This window comes from Misgurnus anguillicaudatus, chromosome 14 (genome assembly GCF_027580225.2).
Source record: "Misgurnus anguillicaudatus chromosome 14, ASM2758022v2, whole genome shotgun sequence".
NCBI lineage: Eukaryota > Metazoa > Chordata > Actinopteri > Cypriniformes > Cobitidae > Misgurnus > Misgurnus anguillicaudatus.
In genome coordinates, this window is record NC_073350.2 from 7,158,695 (window position 1) to 7,176,380 (window position 17,686).

The following is a 17,686-nucleotide window of genomic DNA, read 5'->3' on the forward strand; positions in this document are numbered from 1 at the left end:
TGTCATGAGAGGTTTTTTTTACAATCTAGTAAATATGTTTATAGTTTTGTCTTGCATTGTGCTGCTAGACTATATATTGCCGCAGCAGCTGTTACTCATCTGTATTCATTATTACTTACATTTAAAGCATGTGTTTTTTTTATATCGAGAACTTTAACCAGACTGTCTGTGGTAAACCTCGCCAGAGTAAAGCAGCGGACATTCCTCTTAACCAGACCACTGATGATGATGATGATGATGATGATGCTGTGGTGAATCATAGGGCGGGATTTCATCACATCAATCAACTCCAGGCCGTGTATTCATTGGCTGATCTGTCAGTCGGGGTTGGATCTGATGGAGGAGCTGAAGTCTTTCTCCTGCACTGAAATAAACATTAAATAAAGCGACTTTTTGCAGGATTATAATAGGATCGGATCATTGAGTCAACAGATGACTGCGATAAGACTGAAAAGAGTGTTGTGATGAAGACGAGACGGCGTAAACTCCGCCCATCATCCTCCGTCTAAAATCTGATCCTGTCGAGGAAAACGTCGCGTGTTAAATCTTCTGAGGTAAGCGCATCAAAACGACATACTGCTTACATAACACATAAAATAACACATCACCGTGGCGGAATGTCAATAACACAACATCATTTTACATCTGTTTCTATGAATGCTGGAAGATTTGATATCTCTTTATCATTTGATATCGTATTAAATGCAGCAGCTCTTTAAACGTTAAATGACACTCTGTGTGTGGATATAATTGTCATTGCATCAGATATAAACAGATTTGATGATTAATGTTCAATGTGAATTAATGTTATAAATGTGATTTAGTGTCATTTATATGCACAATTGCTTTCACTGTGTGTTCACGTGATAATGCTTTCATATGACACTTAGGTTTCATAAGCCTTTAACAGTTTCAACAACCATTTAATCCTGATGTGTTTCACATAGATGTGAACTAGTTAACAATCCCATTTATAAACAAACAAATACACATTAAAATTTCGTGACACTATACAAGGCTCGTGAACATAGGATACACTGTATGTGTAGGAGATCCAAACACCTGAGGAGAGATCTACACTGCACAGACAGTTAAATGTTTAGATGTTTCTCCTTAATAATAATAATAATACAACTAGACAATACAAGCCAGATGTGAGATTACTGCAAAGTGACTTTAACAAGTCAAGACAGAGTTGAGATGTTAAAAAGATCAAATTTCTTACTGGCAATATACACGATATGTAACCAGAAATTATGATTTAAAATAATTACTTTCCTGTATCATTTTCTTAAAGTAAAATAAATAAACCAAATGGAAATAGTTTATTTACAGTAATAGCTCATAAGAACACGACACTAGGGCTGTGCAAAAATATCGATACAGCTAACTATTGTGATACAGTTTTCCACGATAGTGTATCGATATATCAATCTCTACTATCGGTATTTTTAAAACCCCATCAAATCTCTCTGTGTGTGTTTAACAACCTTATTCGCTGCTGCTGCTGTAGTTGTCGCTGTTTAGTTGTCTGTCATAAACGGGCAGTTAGTGGGAGTGAGAAAATGGCAGGAAATTTAAAAACACCTGCTGCTTTCAAAGCCGACGCGTGGAAGCATTTTGGCTTAAAAAAAGTAAAAAAATAAATAAATTCAGCTCTATTTTATTTTACATTTTTGATAAAAAATGTAATGTAATGTAATGTATTGCAACATGCAACGTATTGTATCGTATTGTGATACAGTGAGCACGTTTACATGCACAGAATAAGTGAATAAGTATCAAAAATCTGTTTATTATAAATTTCATGCGTTTACATGCAAATCAATAAACCGGCAATGTTGACAACTGCGTTTACATGGGACTTGGAGATTTATCAGGGGCACGTTCAAGCTCACACCAGTGCACAACGTTTTGCTACAGTTTCCGGGTTGAACGACATTTTTCCTGGAAATGGTGTGCAACAGTGTGCAACAGGTTTTAGATGCGTCATCTCTTGTATTTATCTATTATCAAAGAATTAATTAGTCTTTTGAGGGAAATGATTACACAAGCTGATTTAAGTAGTGACCCCTAAATTCACTTCTAAAATGTTAGTCGTGAAGCCCTCTTACATAGAAAATAAATAGGGGATTATTTGCTGTCATTACAAAAACACATGGACACCATGACGCACAATGTGGTGTGAGTTTTGGTCACTTTTAACTGGAGTGTATGTGTTTGCGTGTGTGTCAGATGACCCCTTCCTCCTTTACCTCGACTCGAGGCACCATCTAAAGCCTAGTTTATGTATATACATACATATATATGTATAAACAATGTATATATTTATCTGACACTCTGGAAGTAAAGTATGGAAACTTTGCAGTTTAAAACACGAATTATTTTACATGAATCAGAATGTTTGGCTTATATTTGTATTGAATGAACCACTGGATGAGGAATAAAATATAAACCTTAAGATGTCTGTACTGTTTGTTTAGTAAAAACGTTAATGAAATTATAATGTTTAATAAAGACATATTTAAAAGATTGTTGTTTTATTCACGTTCTCATATTTATATATATCAAACTCTAATGTTAAAAGCAGTAGGGTTGTTCCAGCGGACGACTTCTTCTATCCTCTTCTTTGTGTTTGTTTTTGACTTTATTGCTCGCGTCGTGGCCTGGTGGTTAAAAAAATAGCGCAACGGCGAGCGCGTTAACTATAAACGCCTCGTCCGTTTGGTGAGACGCGCGCGCGATCCGCGGAGGCTTGCGTTGCGGACCAAAGCACGAGAATAACCAGCCCTTAAGGCAGGGGTGTCAAACTCATTTTAGGCTGAGGGCCGGATGGTAAATAACACCACAAAGTGAGGGACGGATAATTTTTTTAAACCTTAGTGTGCTGATAATTGTCTTAAAATAAAATAAACAAACCAATTTATTAGTTTGTTTAGCAAGAAAACCAGAGAAACACACAGCTCTGTGAAAACTACATTTCATATTAAGTCACACTCATTTTGTACATATTATACACACAAATTTACATCTGTACAAAACCCACCGGCCTTAGGTTGAAAAGCTTTAATTTAACTTCTTTTGCCTTAATGCCAAAATTATTTATAAACCATTCACTTTTCTTTGTAATGAGAACAGTCATTTAGAAAATGAAAATGCTAGATGGGGCAGTGGCCCAAAAGCAAAAAGGGCACTAAGGGGGGTGGGACTATTATTATGGTTTTAATGAAGTGTTATAAATATGATGTGTTATATTACTAGCATGTGATTATAATGGGAAATATAATAACAAGAATTAAAGTCTGCTAAACATTCAATATGATTTACCTGTTGGCTTGATGGAGCTTTGAATCCATGTTTGCAATATTGAACTGCCTTTAGCAGGCTCTCTTTCCGTTGTCTGTCGTTATTTTGTGAAGACATTGGTGTTTTTTGTATTTTTTTTCTACAAAGTGTGCCAACAACAGCAAATTTAGTGTTTATATTAACTTAGATCTGATCGGGAACATTAAATCGATTAGACAAGCATTGTAACGTTAATAATAAGAATGTGGATATTTTGTTGTTGTTTGCTTGCTAAGTTGTTAGCACTTTTAGAACATCGACAACAAATCATTACCGGAAGAAATACATAAACAAACTTACAAATTACTAATTCTGCGGTTTAACAACTGATATAATGTAATGAATCTACCTGTTAATGCAACGAACTTCAGAAACTGTCGTCTTCACTCTCCAGGCAGAGAGTGAACACCGTCACAGAGATGCTGCAGAGCGGGCGGGAAAACACGAAGTGGATCGCCGGAATCAGTGGATCTTTAGCGGAGCGGTAACAATAAAACGGCAAGATTTTTGGGCACCGTGTTTAGTCTATGTTCCGCGTTTTGCTGCTTTCCGCAAGTCTCTCATATTAAAAACGAACAAGACACCCGCCTGAAAGGGTTTTTAAAAAGGGTTTTTTGGTTAATAAAACTGTATAAATCATCATGCGGGCCGGATTGGACACCTTTGCGGGCCGTATCCGATGTTTGACACCCCTGATCTAAGGAATGTTACTTTGAAAGTATAAGAATGATCTAAATGGATAATTTTACAAATAAGTAAATATTTAATTTGGAGGCGGTTTGTCATTTTATTTACCTGAAGGATTTTGTGAGATTCTGGTTAACTTGTAGAGCCTTTAACTGTATTATTAACACACTTTTACCACAGGGCTGTTGAATGCTTTTTTATGATTGGTTGAGAAATGTTTAATTGAGAAATGTTTCACTGCATTACCACCTTGGGTGTGCATTATTTTCAAATAATTACCCTCAGATGAAGGTACTTTGAAGAGAAGTTTGCTCTCCTGAGCTTAACCTTGGTTCAGACGATGACCATTGGCTTTCTGGACAAGAAGCTCGGAACGTGGTGTGATCAGCTGTAGTCTCTGGACACACAGGCCAGAAACTCAGAACTTGGTGTTGCTATTATTGCAATCTCTAGCACGCAGGCTGGAGTAGGGTTGCCGCGGTGACGTAATTTTCCCACCGGTTAATCAGCGCGTCACAAACCCGGTGATACCGGTGTCACCGTGTGGGAGGGGCTTATAAATTCGCATGCAGACGTGCACATTTTACTTTCACTTTTGAATTACGCAACTGTTTAAATGCAGTGCTTGCGTACGCTACGTTAAATTGCGTATGAATTTGCGTGCAATGCGAGTCCAACAGCTGATTTAATTAAGTGCTTGAGTCAATGTGCGCAGGTAATTCTCAAAGAACCAGCCAGTCCCAAGCAGAGCAACCGGCTACTTCTCCATAAAGCGCTGCTTGAATGATGGGTTTATTATTTTTCTTGATGATAAACACAACAACAAAACGATTTAGCTTATATTAAACATCATATATGTATATTATTAAAAAAACGAGTAAGCACGCGGCTTCTGCCTTCGTCTGGTCAGTCAGCTTGCCTCGCAAACTCTGACAGGAATAAATGAAATCTGACACCTGCTGCTTTGTGACGTGAAGCGCGTTCAGCTCCGCTTAATTCAGGCACCAGACACATTCAGTTTGCTCTCTCTAACGAAACTAAATGATTAAATTACACGAAAATATCAAAACGACGGTGAAAGACGGTGTCGCGGTGGGCAAGTGATCTAACCGGTGAGAGGCTGAAGCACCGGTTATCACCGTTTCACCGACTATCGCGGCAAGCCTAGGCTGGAGACTCAGAACTTGAATGTTACAATCTCTTCAGGGCTCTACTACGCGAACCTTTTTCCCAAGGAGTACATGTGCTCCTAAATCAAAATATTTAGGAGCACACAAAGAAGTTTAGGAGCATAGTGAAAAAATTTGATTAAACTGCTCAATTCATATGGATTAGTTTTATGGTCTTTTTATGAACTATTTCGAAGCATTAAAGTGGTAGTTGTAATTTCATCAAAAGGTTCTTCATTTGTGTTCCGAAGATGAGTGAAAGTCATGATGGAGAGTAATAAATGACAGAATTTTCTATTAGGTGAACTACCTGTTTATTATCCAAATATTACTTTTAGCCTACTTCTAAATATATAAAGAGAATGAACACTTGGGTGGGAGAAATCTAATAAACAAATAAAGAAATTACAAACATTTATAAAAAAGATCAAAGTTGCACATTAAGTAAGGTCTAAGATTTGCATTAGTTACAGAAATCGAATCAAATGAATAATAACAGTCTTCATTGTATAACTTAAATATAATTATTGTTTTTTAAGAGCTACAGATGTGATTTTCTATTTGTCTTGGGTTGTTTGTTTAACATTAATGACACAGACTTAAGTAGGTTAATTGAGGTTACTGTCTCTTTAAGACAAATAAGCATGGCCTGGTTTCTGACTCTAATCTATACATACACTTAAGAAATAAACAAATGTTTTTATTTGAAAAATAATATTGTGGAGATCATTTTGTTTGTATGTCCCTGTCAAGAACAAAAAGATTTTATGTTCCCATGCTCTACGTGTGTGCACTTTTGAGTGCCCTAAACCTGCACGCACACAGAGACGAAGGGCAAATTCCAAACGGCGCAGCAAATAGTCGCTCCACATAAAAACGTTACGTTGTTTTTCAGTGCTTTATTTGCCAAATGTATTTTAATGGACTACAGTATGAGACAACTAGTAGAGCAACTCTCGCTATAGTTTACACATTATTAAGAGTTCTGATCTTTGAAGGGTATAGGGTTGATCACGTCACGTCTGACTGAAGCTGGACCGAACATAATATTAAGCAGCATGTGTGTCTGTGCGTATACAGAAAGCTGCTCACTTTAGCGCCTTTTTGCGGTTAAATTTTTAAAATCACTTGAATGTTAACATTTGCAAGCCTTTGAAACACGTGCAAATGCTAAACTTTCCCTATTTAAATTTGCGTATTATCCCCGAATCGCATGCGAGCCGAACTGTGGGTTGTGATTTGTACAGATCACGGATCAACTGCGATTCGTCACAGCACAATCTATGACTTACTTTCACTTTCATATGTGGCAGTTTGATCGTTAGCTTGATGATTAGATCGCTCATCTGTTTTGAGGCATCTTGGAGTAGCGTCTTCATATCTGGCTATAACATTTTAAGCACTGTTTAGCACTGTCACTTGACTCTCTCACTTAAAATCCAGCAGTTCTCGCACATTCCCACACTATTTCAGTGATTGGCTTATTGGTTGCGATAGGCCTGCACGATTAATCGTTTTTAAACCGAAATCGTGATTTGAATAGATGCGATTTTCGAATTGCATGAGCTGCGATTATTCAACATGATCTCACAAAGTTCCGTGGGATAGTCACGGAATTTTGTGCTCATTTTTCCGTGGCATTCTCATGGATCTCCGCATTTTTCCGTGGCCTTCTCACGGATTGGTTACTCAACTGCTTTTTTCTATTTTCAAACCATTTTCGCTTCGGTTTAGGGTTAGATTTGGTGTTTGCGTTAGTATGTCACTTTAAATATTGGTTTATATTATTTTTTCTTATTTATTCTTTTATATTTTCTAAACTTTAAACAATTGTCGCCTGGCGTTGGGGTTAGAGTTGGGTTTGGGTAGGGATGTCATTTCATGTAAATCTAACCCTAAACCGAAGCAAAAATGGTAAGAAAATAGGACAAAACAGTTGAGTAACCAATCCGTGAGAATGCCACGGAAAAAGACAGTCCGTAGCATATGGAAAGAAATCAGACTCAATATTATTAACAAATACATGCACAGTTATCTGTGAACTGGATGCATGTTACAAATGTATTTACTATCCACGAACAAATGTCTTTAGATTTGAATATGTGAAATTCAGAATTTGAATGAACGTGTATCGATTTGTACAAATGTACAAATACACATGTTTTATTGTGTATTCAAAAATCATAATTCGCGCGTGCAAAAAGGGAGATGTGCATTTGTGGATCGGGTGGCACGCGTGCGTTGGTCCCGTTCTGTTCATTTGTGTATTGGGACTTTCATTTCGCCGCCCAAAGCATCCCAAGAGCCAAACACAAACAACCATCAATGAACGAACCGAAAAGATGTCTTCGATTCTGTGTCCGCGAACTTCAACATTCACGTGAATGTGCATCGACCCGCACAAACAGAGACACACCTGCGAATTCAGTTGGCATATTTCGCACCACTACTTCACAATTTGTGCACGCAAAAAAGAGGATGCGCACCCGTGGATCAGGCGACGCGCGTGCATTAATCCTGTTCTGTTCATACGAGTTTTGAGACTTAAGTTGCGTGGTTTGCATTGAAAGATCCACGAGCACAGATGCGCCACGAAAACAGTCAACACTAGGTGTCAGTCCAACAGGGCCCCACACATGGCGGCGAACTCCGCCCTCCGTGTTTCCCTCCAGTCCGGTGTCTCCACAGCACTACGTTTATTATCTATATATATTAAATGTTTTAATGGCTTGGCTACTGAGATGTGTTTGTGTGTGCATGTATGTAATGTATCTTTATTGTCCTTTAATGGTAAGTCAATTATTTTTACAATTTAAAACATTTTAAAAAGTAATACTTTCATGTATTAAACTATACCATTTATTAAAATATTTCATAATTTTTCTATTATTTCTTTTTACCTTATATATATAGCCTACGAGTTTGTTCTACAATTATTTTGTTACATGCATACAAATTAATATGCCCCAGCCTGTTTATATATAAATAACACTTCACATCATGGGTTTGTGCTATATTTATGTATTTATTAAGAATGTCCACATAATAATTATTAAAACAATTTGATTAAAACAGGTTATAAAAATACCACAATAGAAAACTGGGGAAAGTATGAAATATTTAATAAACTGTATTATAGAATACATTAAATTATTGTTTTTTTTTTAGTATAAACCATTCAAATCTTTAGTCTTTATAAATATATAAAAACATACCGTGATAAAAACGCTACACTAAAGGGAAGGGAACGGACTTTGACGGAACGCCTGAAATCAGTTGCTTTGGACCTACTAATTAACGCAATCCTGTATTACCGCACTGACAAGCCAACCGCATGAATGCAACCACGGCGCTTTTTACATTGAATTAATGAAACTAGCTATGACCTTCTTGTTTTTCACATCATACATGTATAATGAAGGCCAAATAAATTGGTAAGAGGTCATTTCGTTAAATCACAGGCTACAGCCAGGGCTGGATTGTCAATATTGGGCGAGTGCCCCAGGCAATAGGGGGTCACCAAGGTCTCCAGACTGCGGCCAAAACGTTTTTACAAGTACTCCAGCATGTGCGGGCACTCGTTTTATGTCACCATGCGCTCGGTTGATTTTACCGATGGATCTACGCAGCCCTGGTAAAGTTAACACATCGCACTCAGAACCGCGCCGGTTAAACATTACAGCGATGAGAGATAAAGAGAGCCGGACAACTTTTAGCCTACATTAACACTAAAAACATTATAGACGAGAATAAAGGTCTACATCAGTGCCCAAGGAAAACCAGATAAAAGATGAGAAACGTGTAAAGGATACAAGCATGTAAACTGCTGCCCTGCCACTCATCTCATTAAAGTATGCTATCTAGATATAACTTATTGTAGCCTATATGTAGCCTATCTTATGCCTAGTTAAGGGGGTTGTATGAATCTTTGATTCATAACTTCCTATTCTGAAAGTTTCATTAATTGTGCATAATGATGACATGTGCAGCAACTGCATAGTTAAGTCTATTTAGTATTTTTAAGTAATGCAGTTATTTTGGGAAAATGTCAAAATATTGCATTGTAGGCTTATTTAAGGTGTGCCCTAAATTTTCTGCTAGCGCTCCTAAAATTTTCAGTCAGGGGCTACATGGCTCCTAATAACAAAAACGTTAGTCTGGAGCCCTGAATGACTAGTTTAAAATAATAAATAAATAAATAAAATATATTGGGGGGGGCACTTCACTGTGTTAATCCGGGCCTGGCTACAGTGAATGCGTGAGAAAGTGAAACTGAGATAATAGAATGATAGCGTCGTCTGCAGATGCAGTATTAAAGATTAAAATAACTTTAACTGATCAACACAAATATAAAATGCCATAATATAATTGACGTTTTTTACCAGCATTTTAACCTTTATAGTTTTTTCTTTGTGTATCTGCAACATCCGTCCGTGGATGAGGAAGCTGCAGCCAATGTCGTTGGCTTTTTTCTTTATAGTGAACTGACTGAACACTTGACTCTTACCTGGGCATTTAGATATTCAAGTTTTCATTATTAATTTCTGGGTGAAACATTTTAAGCATGATGATCATCTGTCGACTCGACAGTTTCAGCACGTCCTTGCGGAGAGACTTTAACGTCTTTTTGTTCACTCCCCATGAGCTGAACGATTTTATTTTGTACTTTTTTACTTGCATATATTTTCAACATATATTCAAGAAACACACATGATATAATGTAAGTTGTTATAGATAGAATAAGCTTGTTCTGAAATGATGACAAAATCTAAATGACTGAAAATGATCTTGAAATGATCCATCTTAATTTAGCCAAAATACTGATTCATTCGTTTTCATACTTTATAGATAAACATTAATTTATCTCATCAACCTATTATCATCAAATGCGTATGAATAGCAATCAGTGTGATTATCGTGCAATACATAGCCTACGCCAAATTCCATCTTGCGTGCATATGCCAGTCCTTCCCGCTCACCTAAATGGCGCATCGTTTGGTGTCGTTGTTTTTTTGTCTGTTCCTTAAACCATTGCCGATTGGGTTTGGATATCATTTTATTTTACAAAAACTTACTCTAACCCCAAGCCCAAGAGACAATGGTGGGAAACAAATGAGAAACCAATTATTAAAAAACACGAATAGATGAGCCATGGGGGAACGGGAAGGACTTGCGTAACATATTCACTCAAAATTGTAATTTTATGTGGCCTATGTGTTGCACGATAATCAAACTGCGTGTTATTTGTACGCATTTCATGAGAATACTAATATATTATTGAAAATGGCCTAATTTAATATACAGTGCTTGTGTATTGCATTCGTTTTGTACATTTACAGCGCAGTGTTCTGTATACCGATGCTCTGAAAATTTGCACTTAACAAGCCTAAACCATGTTCTTTAATTTATTTATGTATTTTTGTTTAAATGTAGCTGTAGTAGCTTGTGTTGATGATGTTTCTTCTCATAAGGGTTAAGGCATAGCACCCAACTTATAGTGTACCTCGTTGTTCTGGATTTAAATTATATTTTTAGTAAATAAAGGCCGTAAAATTGCATACAGCGCCACGCAAAATCACCGCAAGGGAAAGTCCGACAACGCTACAAAACTAGTTCAGTGACATTATTTGTAATTTAATCAGTAATTTGATTTAGGAGCTTAATAAAAAAACGTTACCGTGTGTGTAATGTATCACTCAGATCAGGATCCTTATGCCTTTCCTGATCTGGGTGACAGTACATTACATTTTTATTAGATTATACTAATCCAATAAACAGTCGGGATATATAAATCCAAGTAAAGATAGGCAAAGAAACGCTCAGCAACGTATGGCAAAGCAAGACTTCGCACCGAACAGGTTTGGTGAGATCTAAATGAAGATCTAAATGAAATAAATAAAGTCCACCAAATGAAGAACAGGCGATGCGCGCAATCAGTCTCAGGTACGGGCCGATGGGAAATTTAGTAAATGTTCATATTCGGGCGAGTAATCCCTCTGACGACCCAAAGACGAAGCCTGAGGAGCGCTTTTAACAACAGGCAACAGACTTTTTACAATTTATATCATACTAATTATGTACGTTTATAAATCATGTTTTCGTTCATAATTTATGAACCGATCAGCAGTTCAGCACTTCAAAGTGTGTATAAGTAGGCTACTTTGTTAATACAATATTCTATAAGTGCTTAAATATAGGCTATTATTCACATAACCTTAAATCACGTTTAATCTGATTTAGGTTCTTAATTAAATTTAGACTCCTATATCAGATTATTCATTGTTTGGCGTTGGGGATAACAGCATAGGTCCTACGCAAAGCGGCTGATTTCTGGTGTTCTGTCGGGGTCTGTTCCCTTCCCTTTAGTGTAGCGTTTTTATCACGGTATGTTTTTATATATTTATAAAGACTAAAGATTTGAATGGTTTATACAAAAAAAAAAACCAATAATTTAATGTATTCTATAATACAGTTTATTAAATATTTCATACTTTCCCCAGTTTTCTATTTTGGTATTATTTATAACCTGTTTTAATAAAATTGTTTTAATAATTATTATGTGGACATTCTTAATAAATATAGCACAAACCCATGATGTGAAGTGTAATTTATATATAAACAGGCTGGGGCATATTAATTTTTATGCATGTAACACAATAATTGTAGAACAAACACGTAGGCTATATATATAAGGTAAAAAGAAATAATAGAAAATAGGAAAATTATGAAATATTTAATAAATGGTATAGTTTAATACATGAAAGTATTACTTTTTAAAATGAAGTGAATTATACTGTAAAAATAATTGACTTACCATTAAAGGACAATAAAGATACATTACATACATGCACACACAAACACATCTCAGTAGCCAAGCCATTAAAACATTTAATATATATATAGATAATAAACGTAATGCTATAAAAACACCAGACTAAAGGGAAACACAGAAAACATAATTCACCGCCATGTGTGAAACCCTGTTAGACTGACACCTAGTGGTGACTGTTTTCATAGCACATCTGTGCTCGTGGATCTTTCAATGCAAACCACGCAACTTAAGTCTCAAAACTCGTATGAACAGAACAGGATTAATGCACGCGCGTCGCCTGATCCACAAATGCGCATCCTCTTTTTTGCGTGCACAAATTTGTGAAATAATGATACGAAATATGGCAACTGAATTCACAAATATGTCTCTGTTTGTACAAATCGATGCACATTCACGTAAATATTAAAATTCGCAGACACAAAATCAAAGACATCTTTTTAGTTCATTCATTAATAGTTGTTTGTATTTGGCTCATAAAATGCTTTAAACGGCGAAATGAAAGTCCCAATACACAAATGAACAGAACGGGATTAATGCACGCGTGTCATCTGATCCACAAATGCACATCTCCCTTTTTGCACGCGCAAATTATGATATTTGAATACACAATAAAACATGTGTATTTGTACATTTGTACAAAACGATACACGTTCATTCAAATTCTGAATTTCACATATTCAAATCTAAAGACATTTGTTCGTGGATAGTAAAATACATTTGTAACATGCATCCAGTTCACAGATAACTGTGCATGTATTTGTTAATAATATTGAGTCTGATTTCTTTCCATAGTAGCAGGGCCACGGAAAAATGCGGAGATCCGTGAGAATGCTACGGAAAAATGAGCACAAAATTCCGTGACTTTGCCACGGAAATTCGTGAGATCAGGTTGGATTATTTCGATTCAGAACTATCAAATATAACAATAATCTAGTACGCAGTTTTTGACAGTTCACTTCATGCGCATTTCAAATTTGATGCGTTTAAACCAATAGAGTGCATTAACACTGAGGTGCTGACTGAACATCAAATAACGCCATTTGGAAAACATGAGCGCGAGCAGCAGTTCAACTCCCCAAAAAAGTGTACGGCCATATGATTTCCGCGATGCGGAAAACACGGACGTAATCGCGAAATCCAAGCATACAAATGGAATTAACTGCACAACGCGGAATGTCATGGAAGTTGGCAGATTTTGGATTCAGTCATTTTTAAACCCCATTATAACTCATTAATTGGCAAATGAAAGGACAGAAATGCGCGAAAACATTTCCCGTTTGTGTAATGTTGGACTTAAAGAAAGGTGTATATACGTCCGTTTCTCGTCATGCATCGCAAACAATGACAAGCGCCTCATCAGAGCATAAGCAGGTTTCATTAAAGCCCGGAACACCAGACGAAAGAGGTACAGTATACTTTCTTGCACGCGCACAACCGCACCGCTTTATAAGTATATTTACAGGCACGAGGGTTCATAAAGCGCGCACACAGAGAGCAGTCAGCACACGCGTAATCACTAAACTAAGTTTTCTTTCTTGTCTAAGTGAACATAAACAGCTGGATGTTTATCAGTATATTAAAGCAGAGCAGTTTGAAAGCTGTGTTGGGTCTTAAAGTGACAGTAACCTGGTGCTTTCTGTGTCAGAAATGTTCATTACACACCAAAATTAAAATCACTCCGTACTCTTGACTGAACAAGCTTCTGCAGCTCCACATTTAAAATCGTACAGTGGGGACTGTGCAGTGTTTTATTTGTATTTTTGCTAATGTTAAATCATAGATTCTAATAACTACTATATTTACATTTATGACAGATGCCTGAAAAGTAAAACAAGATGAGTATAGTCTTATGATTAAAAGAAAAAACTAAACATTTGCTTGTCAGAAGCATTGTTGTAGTGACAGCCAAAATACATTGGCCTATATGTTATTTATTTAAATAAAACCTTCAATAAATTGTTGTTAAATTGTATTCTTTTGATGTTCTTGGATTTAAAAAAGTGTGTCTGCAGAAGAGCAAAGTCCTGCAGACAACTTGGTACAACGTTTAAGAGGTTTTAAATAAACAGTAGAACAGCATCTTTCTTTGGTGCTGTTAAAACCACCACAACAAACCTGGATTTAGCTCTTTTATTATATACTAATAAATCGCGAATCGCAATTTGGATTAGGAAAATCACAATTCGATTTTTTCTCCAAATCGTGCAGCCCTAAGTTGCGAATCGTCGCTCTCATTTGAATAAAGTTATGTCATGTTATGTTCACATTGTGACCCGTTCTTTTCCTTGCTTTCCATGTGAAATCAATGGTATGCTTCGCTTCATCGCGCTGCTGTTCAGTGTATTGCGAACAGCCCGTCACTCGCGCACTGTGCTCCTAAATGATTTTAAAGTTCGCACATAACTATTTTTAGGCGCAAATGTGAGTGAAATACTCGCACTGTAGAGCCCTGCTCTTGGGAAGATTAAGAACATGGAGCATTACTTGATGATCTCTTAAAACAGAGCTGAAGACTCAGAACCTGGTTGATCTGTTATTGTCTCTCTCAGGAAGAGACTCCGAACTTAGGTGATCTGTTTTAGTCTCTGGGGGAGACTCAGAACAAAGAATGTCTGTGGAAAGGGTACTTTTATCCTTTTAAAATAAAGAGGAGTTTGCATCTTGGCGCTTTTCACTTGCAAACCGTGTTTGGCTGTAGATGTCAGAAGAAGCCCACAGATTGTGCATGAACATGAATATACATAGTATCTAAAACACCACAGTAAATAAAATAAAAAATAATTTAACACAACACATACATTTAACCCAATTCTGGCAATTTATTTAAAATGGAAGTAGACGTTGGGATAAAATAATTTCTGAGTCTATTGGACCTGCATCTAGGCATAGAGTACTTACGGCCTGAAGGAAACAACTTAAACTGGCAGGACAGGGGGTGGCTCGGGTCAGCTACAATGGATTGGGCCTTCTTTGCCACTCTGTTGGAGTAAATGTGGGAGAGAGTCGGCAGATTCATGGTTCTGTGTTTGATTTGGCCAATGTAAAGCCATGGTTAATTTTTATAAGAGGGTCACCCAAACCTTCACCATAACATTACAAATTGTCATTCTAAGTAACTTGTTAATCCTTACAAACATATGGGGCCTCATTTATAAAGCATGGGTACACACAGATTTGATCTTAAAGTGTGCGTAGGCAAAAATCCACGGCAAAGTCCATATTTATAGACGTGGAAAAGTGCTTAGCCCCACGCCAGGGTCTGAGCAGACGTACGCACTTTTGCTTGTCTGATTGCTGCTGGTTTTTGGAAACATAAGCCATTCTTGCTGTTTGAAACTGGGTTTAAACGTTGACATGCGCTCTTTTATATGTCTGACATTAATTACGCATCGTTTAAAGGCGGAGATCTGAAACAGCTCGGCCTGCACGCACAAGTTCAAGTTAATTTGCGATTTATAGATTTGAAAGGGGTACGCGCATTTTCTGTGCGTACGTTTGGTTTATGAATGACACGTACGCATTTTTGTTAAATGATTGTAAGATCAAATGTAGGATGGTTTTTACACAGCATTTTATAAATGAGGCCCCTGGTTTCACTTCAGACAGTTATGTACCCACTGGAGTCATTTAGACTAAAACTCATTAAAACTTTATTGATGAGTGTTTGTGCTTTTGGAGCTTCCCCAGTTTTTCTTTTATATAATAAGAAGATAACACGCCAACATTTTAACATAAAACCCTCAGTTTGTGTTCAACTGAGGAAATTAAGTCATATACATCTGGAATGGCATAAAGATGAGTAAATGATGTGAAACATCAGTTCTGACTTATTGGATAACAACTGTTTTAAATGTGAGCTGTAGTTGATTATTTATTTTTATGTGTTTCTGTTTTACCCATCAGGAGCAAACGCCAGCCATGCCACCTCAGACGTCAGACATTGTGAAGGTGGCCATTGAATGGCCGGGCGCGAATGCTCAACTCATTGAAATTGACCAGGTTATTATATTTTTTTATACAACAGTTCTTTCTGATTCTTGAATCTGATTGGCAGATAGTTGTGAGATATTCCACCAGTTTCAGCACTGTAACCGATTCACCATTTCATAACCTTTGGGTATCATTCCACCATTGGTGATTTTAGAATGAGTGAGGGAGGCGTAAATCCGGCCGTACGGTCACTCACATATCTGTAACTGGAAAAAGCTGCCGACAGAGTGGATGGCCACATGCTCACACATTCAGTTACACAAATGCTGAGTTGGCCATTCAAAATTAGTCCAAAAGCATCCCAATGACTAATCACAGCCCAAACACCAACAACCAGCAAAAAAACATTAACCTGCAGAAGAAGTTCAGATCTCCACCGCAAGGTTGCTTTAAACCAAGCTGGTCACACGGTGAGAAGAAGCAGCGTCTGATAAATGTGCAGCTTGCGTTGTACAGTATGAAGAAACAGCACTTGACTTTAATTATAAGCGTAGCATGTCTGCGTTGTCCACAGTGGTACAGGAGCATGTGACGTCACAGAAAAACTAATTGATTATGAAATTAGTTGACAACGTTGATTCTTATAGATTTGATCAATTAGTTGTTGCAGCCCTTGCGATTTGCTCTTTTGTCTGCAACTTTTGTCCTGCCCTGTGTGGATAAAGACATTGATGTGCTGTCTGTCCTCTGCTCTCATCACAAATGAAAGGAAACAGAGAAAGAGTTTAAGTTAATGCTCTTTATGTGCTGGGCAGGAGGTTCTGGAACCTCAACACCATAAACTGAAGAAAATCAGAGAAATTTGATAATGTGTGCCATGACATATTTAAACCAATGCTAGCATACTTTTTAGAGCAGACTAAAGGGTTTTGGTTTTAGCATTTGTTTTCGTTACACACTTTTATAACAAGTTTATCTTGTATGTTGCAGAAAAAGCCGTTGTCATCCATCATTAGAGAAGTGTGCGATGGGTAAGTTCTGAACTCTTCTCAGTTGATCAAGCCTGTACTGTAGTATGATGTAAACCAGGGGTCTCCAACCTTTTTTCACTGGAGAGCTACTTTCTAAAAAATAAAAGTGGTCGAGAGCTACTTGTGTCACGTATATTAGTGAGTTAATAGACACCTGTCTATTAACTCACTGTGATTTGAACTCTATCCCCGCCAGCATTTTTTTTAAAAGTTGCCAGCCAGTGCCAGCATTTTTTTCCCCACAAAATTTTAATACCTTCCAGAAAATGCTTTTCTTTAAACATAAACATACGGTCCATCAAATGAAAGAACCTTTTTAGACAACAACAAAAAACTTTCATGTTGTCTTTATTTATACTTTTTTATCACCTCTAAGATATGGGTAGGATTCTTCAAAAAAAACACGTTTTGAATAAAAAAATAATTTATTAAAGATCAGATTTTGAAAGATGATCCAAACATACACAGAATATTTACTGCTTTTGGATTCATAATAATAGTAATGTGCATGTATGTCATTTTTTCATTTCGATTAATCCATAGGTCTGAAACTGGATTAACTGAGGGCGGGGCAGTGAAAAGGGCGTCATTTTGAAAATGAAAATATTTTTATTAAAAACACTCAAATAAAACTTTATTTTAAAGAAACTATGACAGAAAAATGAACCCATACTAGATTATTAATGAAATAA

At 36.8% G+C, this 17,686-nt stretch overlaps 1 protein-coding gene across 2 annotated transcripts in view; it reads left to right on the forward strand.

The window, feature by feature from the left end:
* The first annotated feature begins 300 nt into the window (after positions 1-300).
* elmo2 (engulfment and cell motility 2) overlaps positions 301-17,686 on the forward strand; it is a 52,533-nt gene continuing 35,147 nt past the window's right edge. For both annotated transcript variants that reach the window (XM_073875799.1, XM_073875800.1), the window contains exons 1-3: positions 301-554; positions 15,937-16,032; positions 16,954-16,994. In XM_073875799.1, the coding sequence (XP_073731900.1) occupies positions 15,952-16,032; positions 16,954-16,994 (122 nt within the window). In that variant the 5' untranslated portion in view covers positions 301-554; positions 15,937-15,951. The remainder of the gene's footprint in view (positions 555-15,936; positions 16,033-16,953; positions 16,995-17,686) is intronic.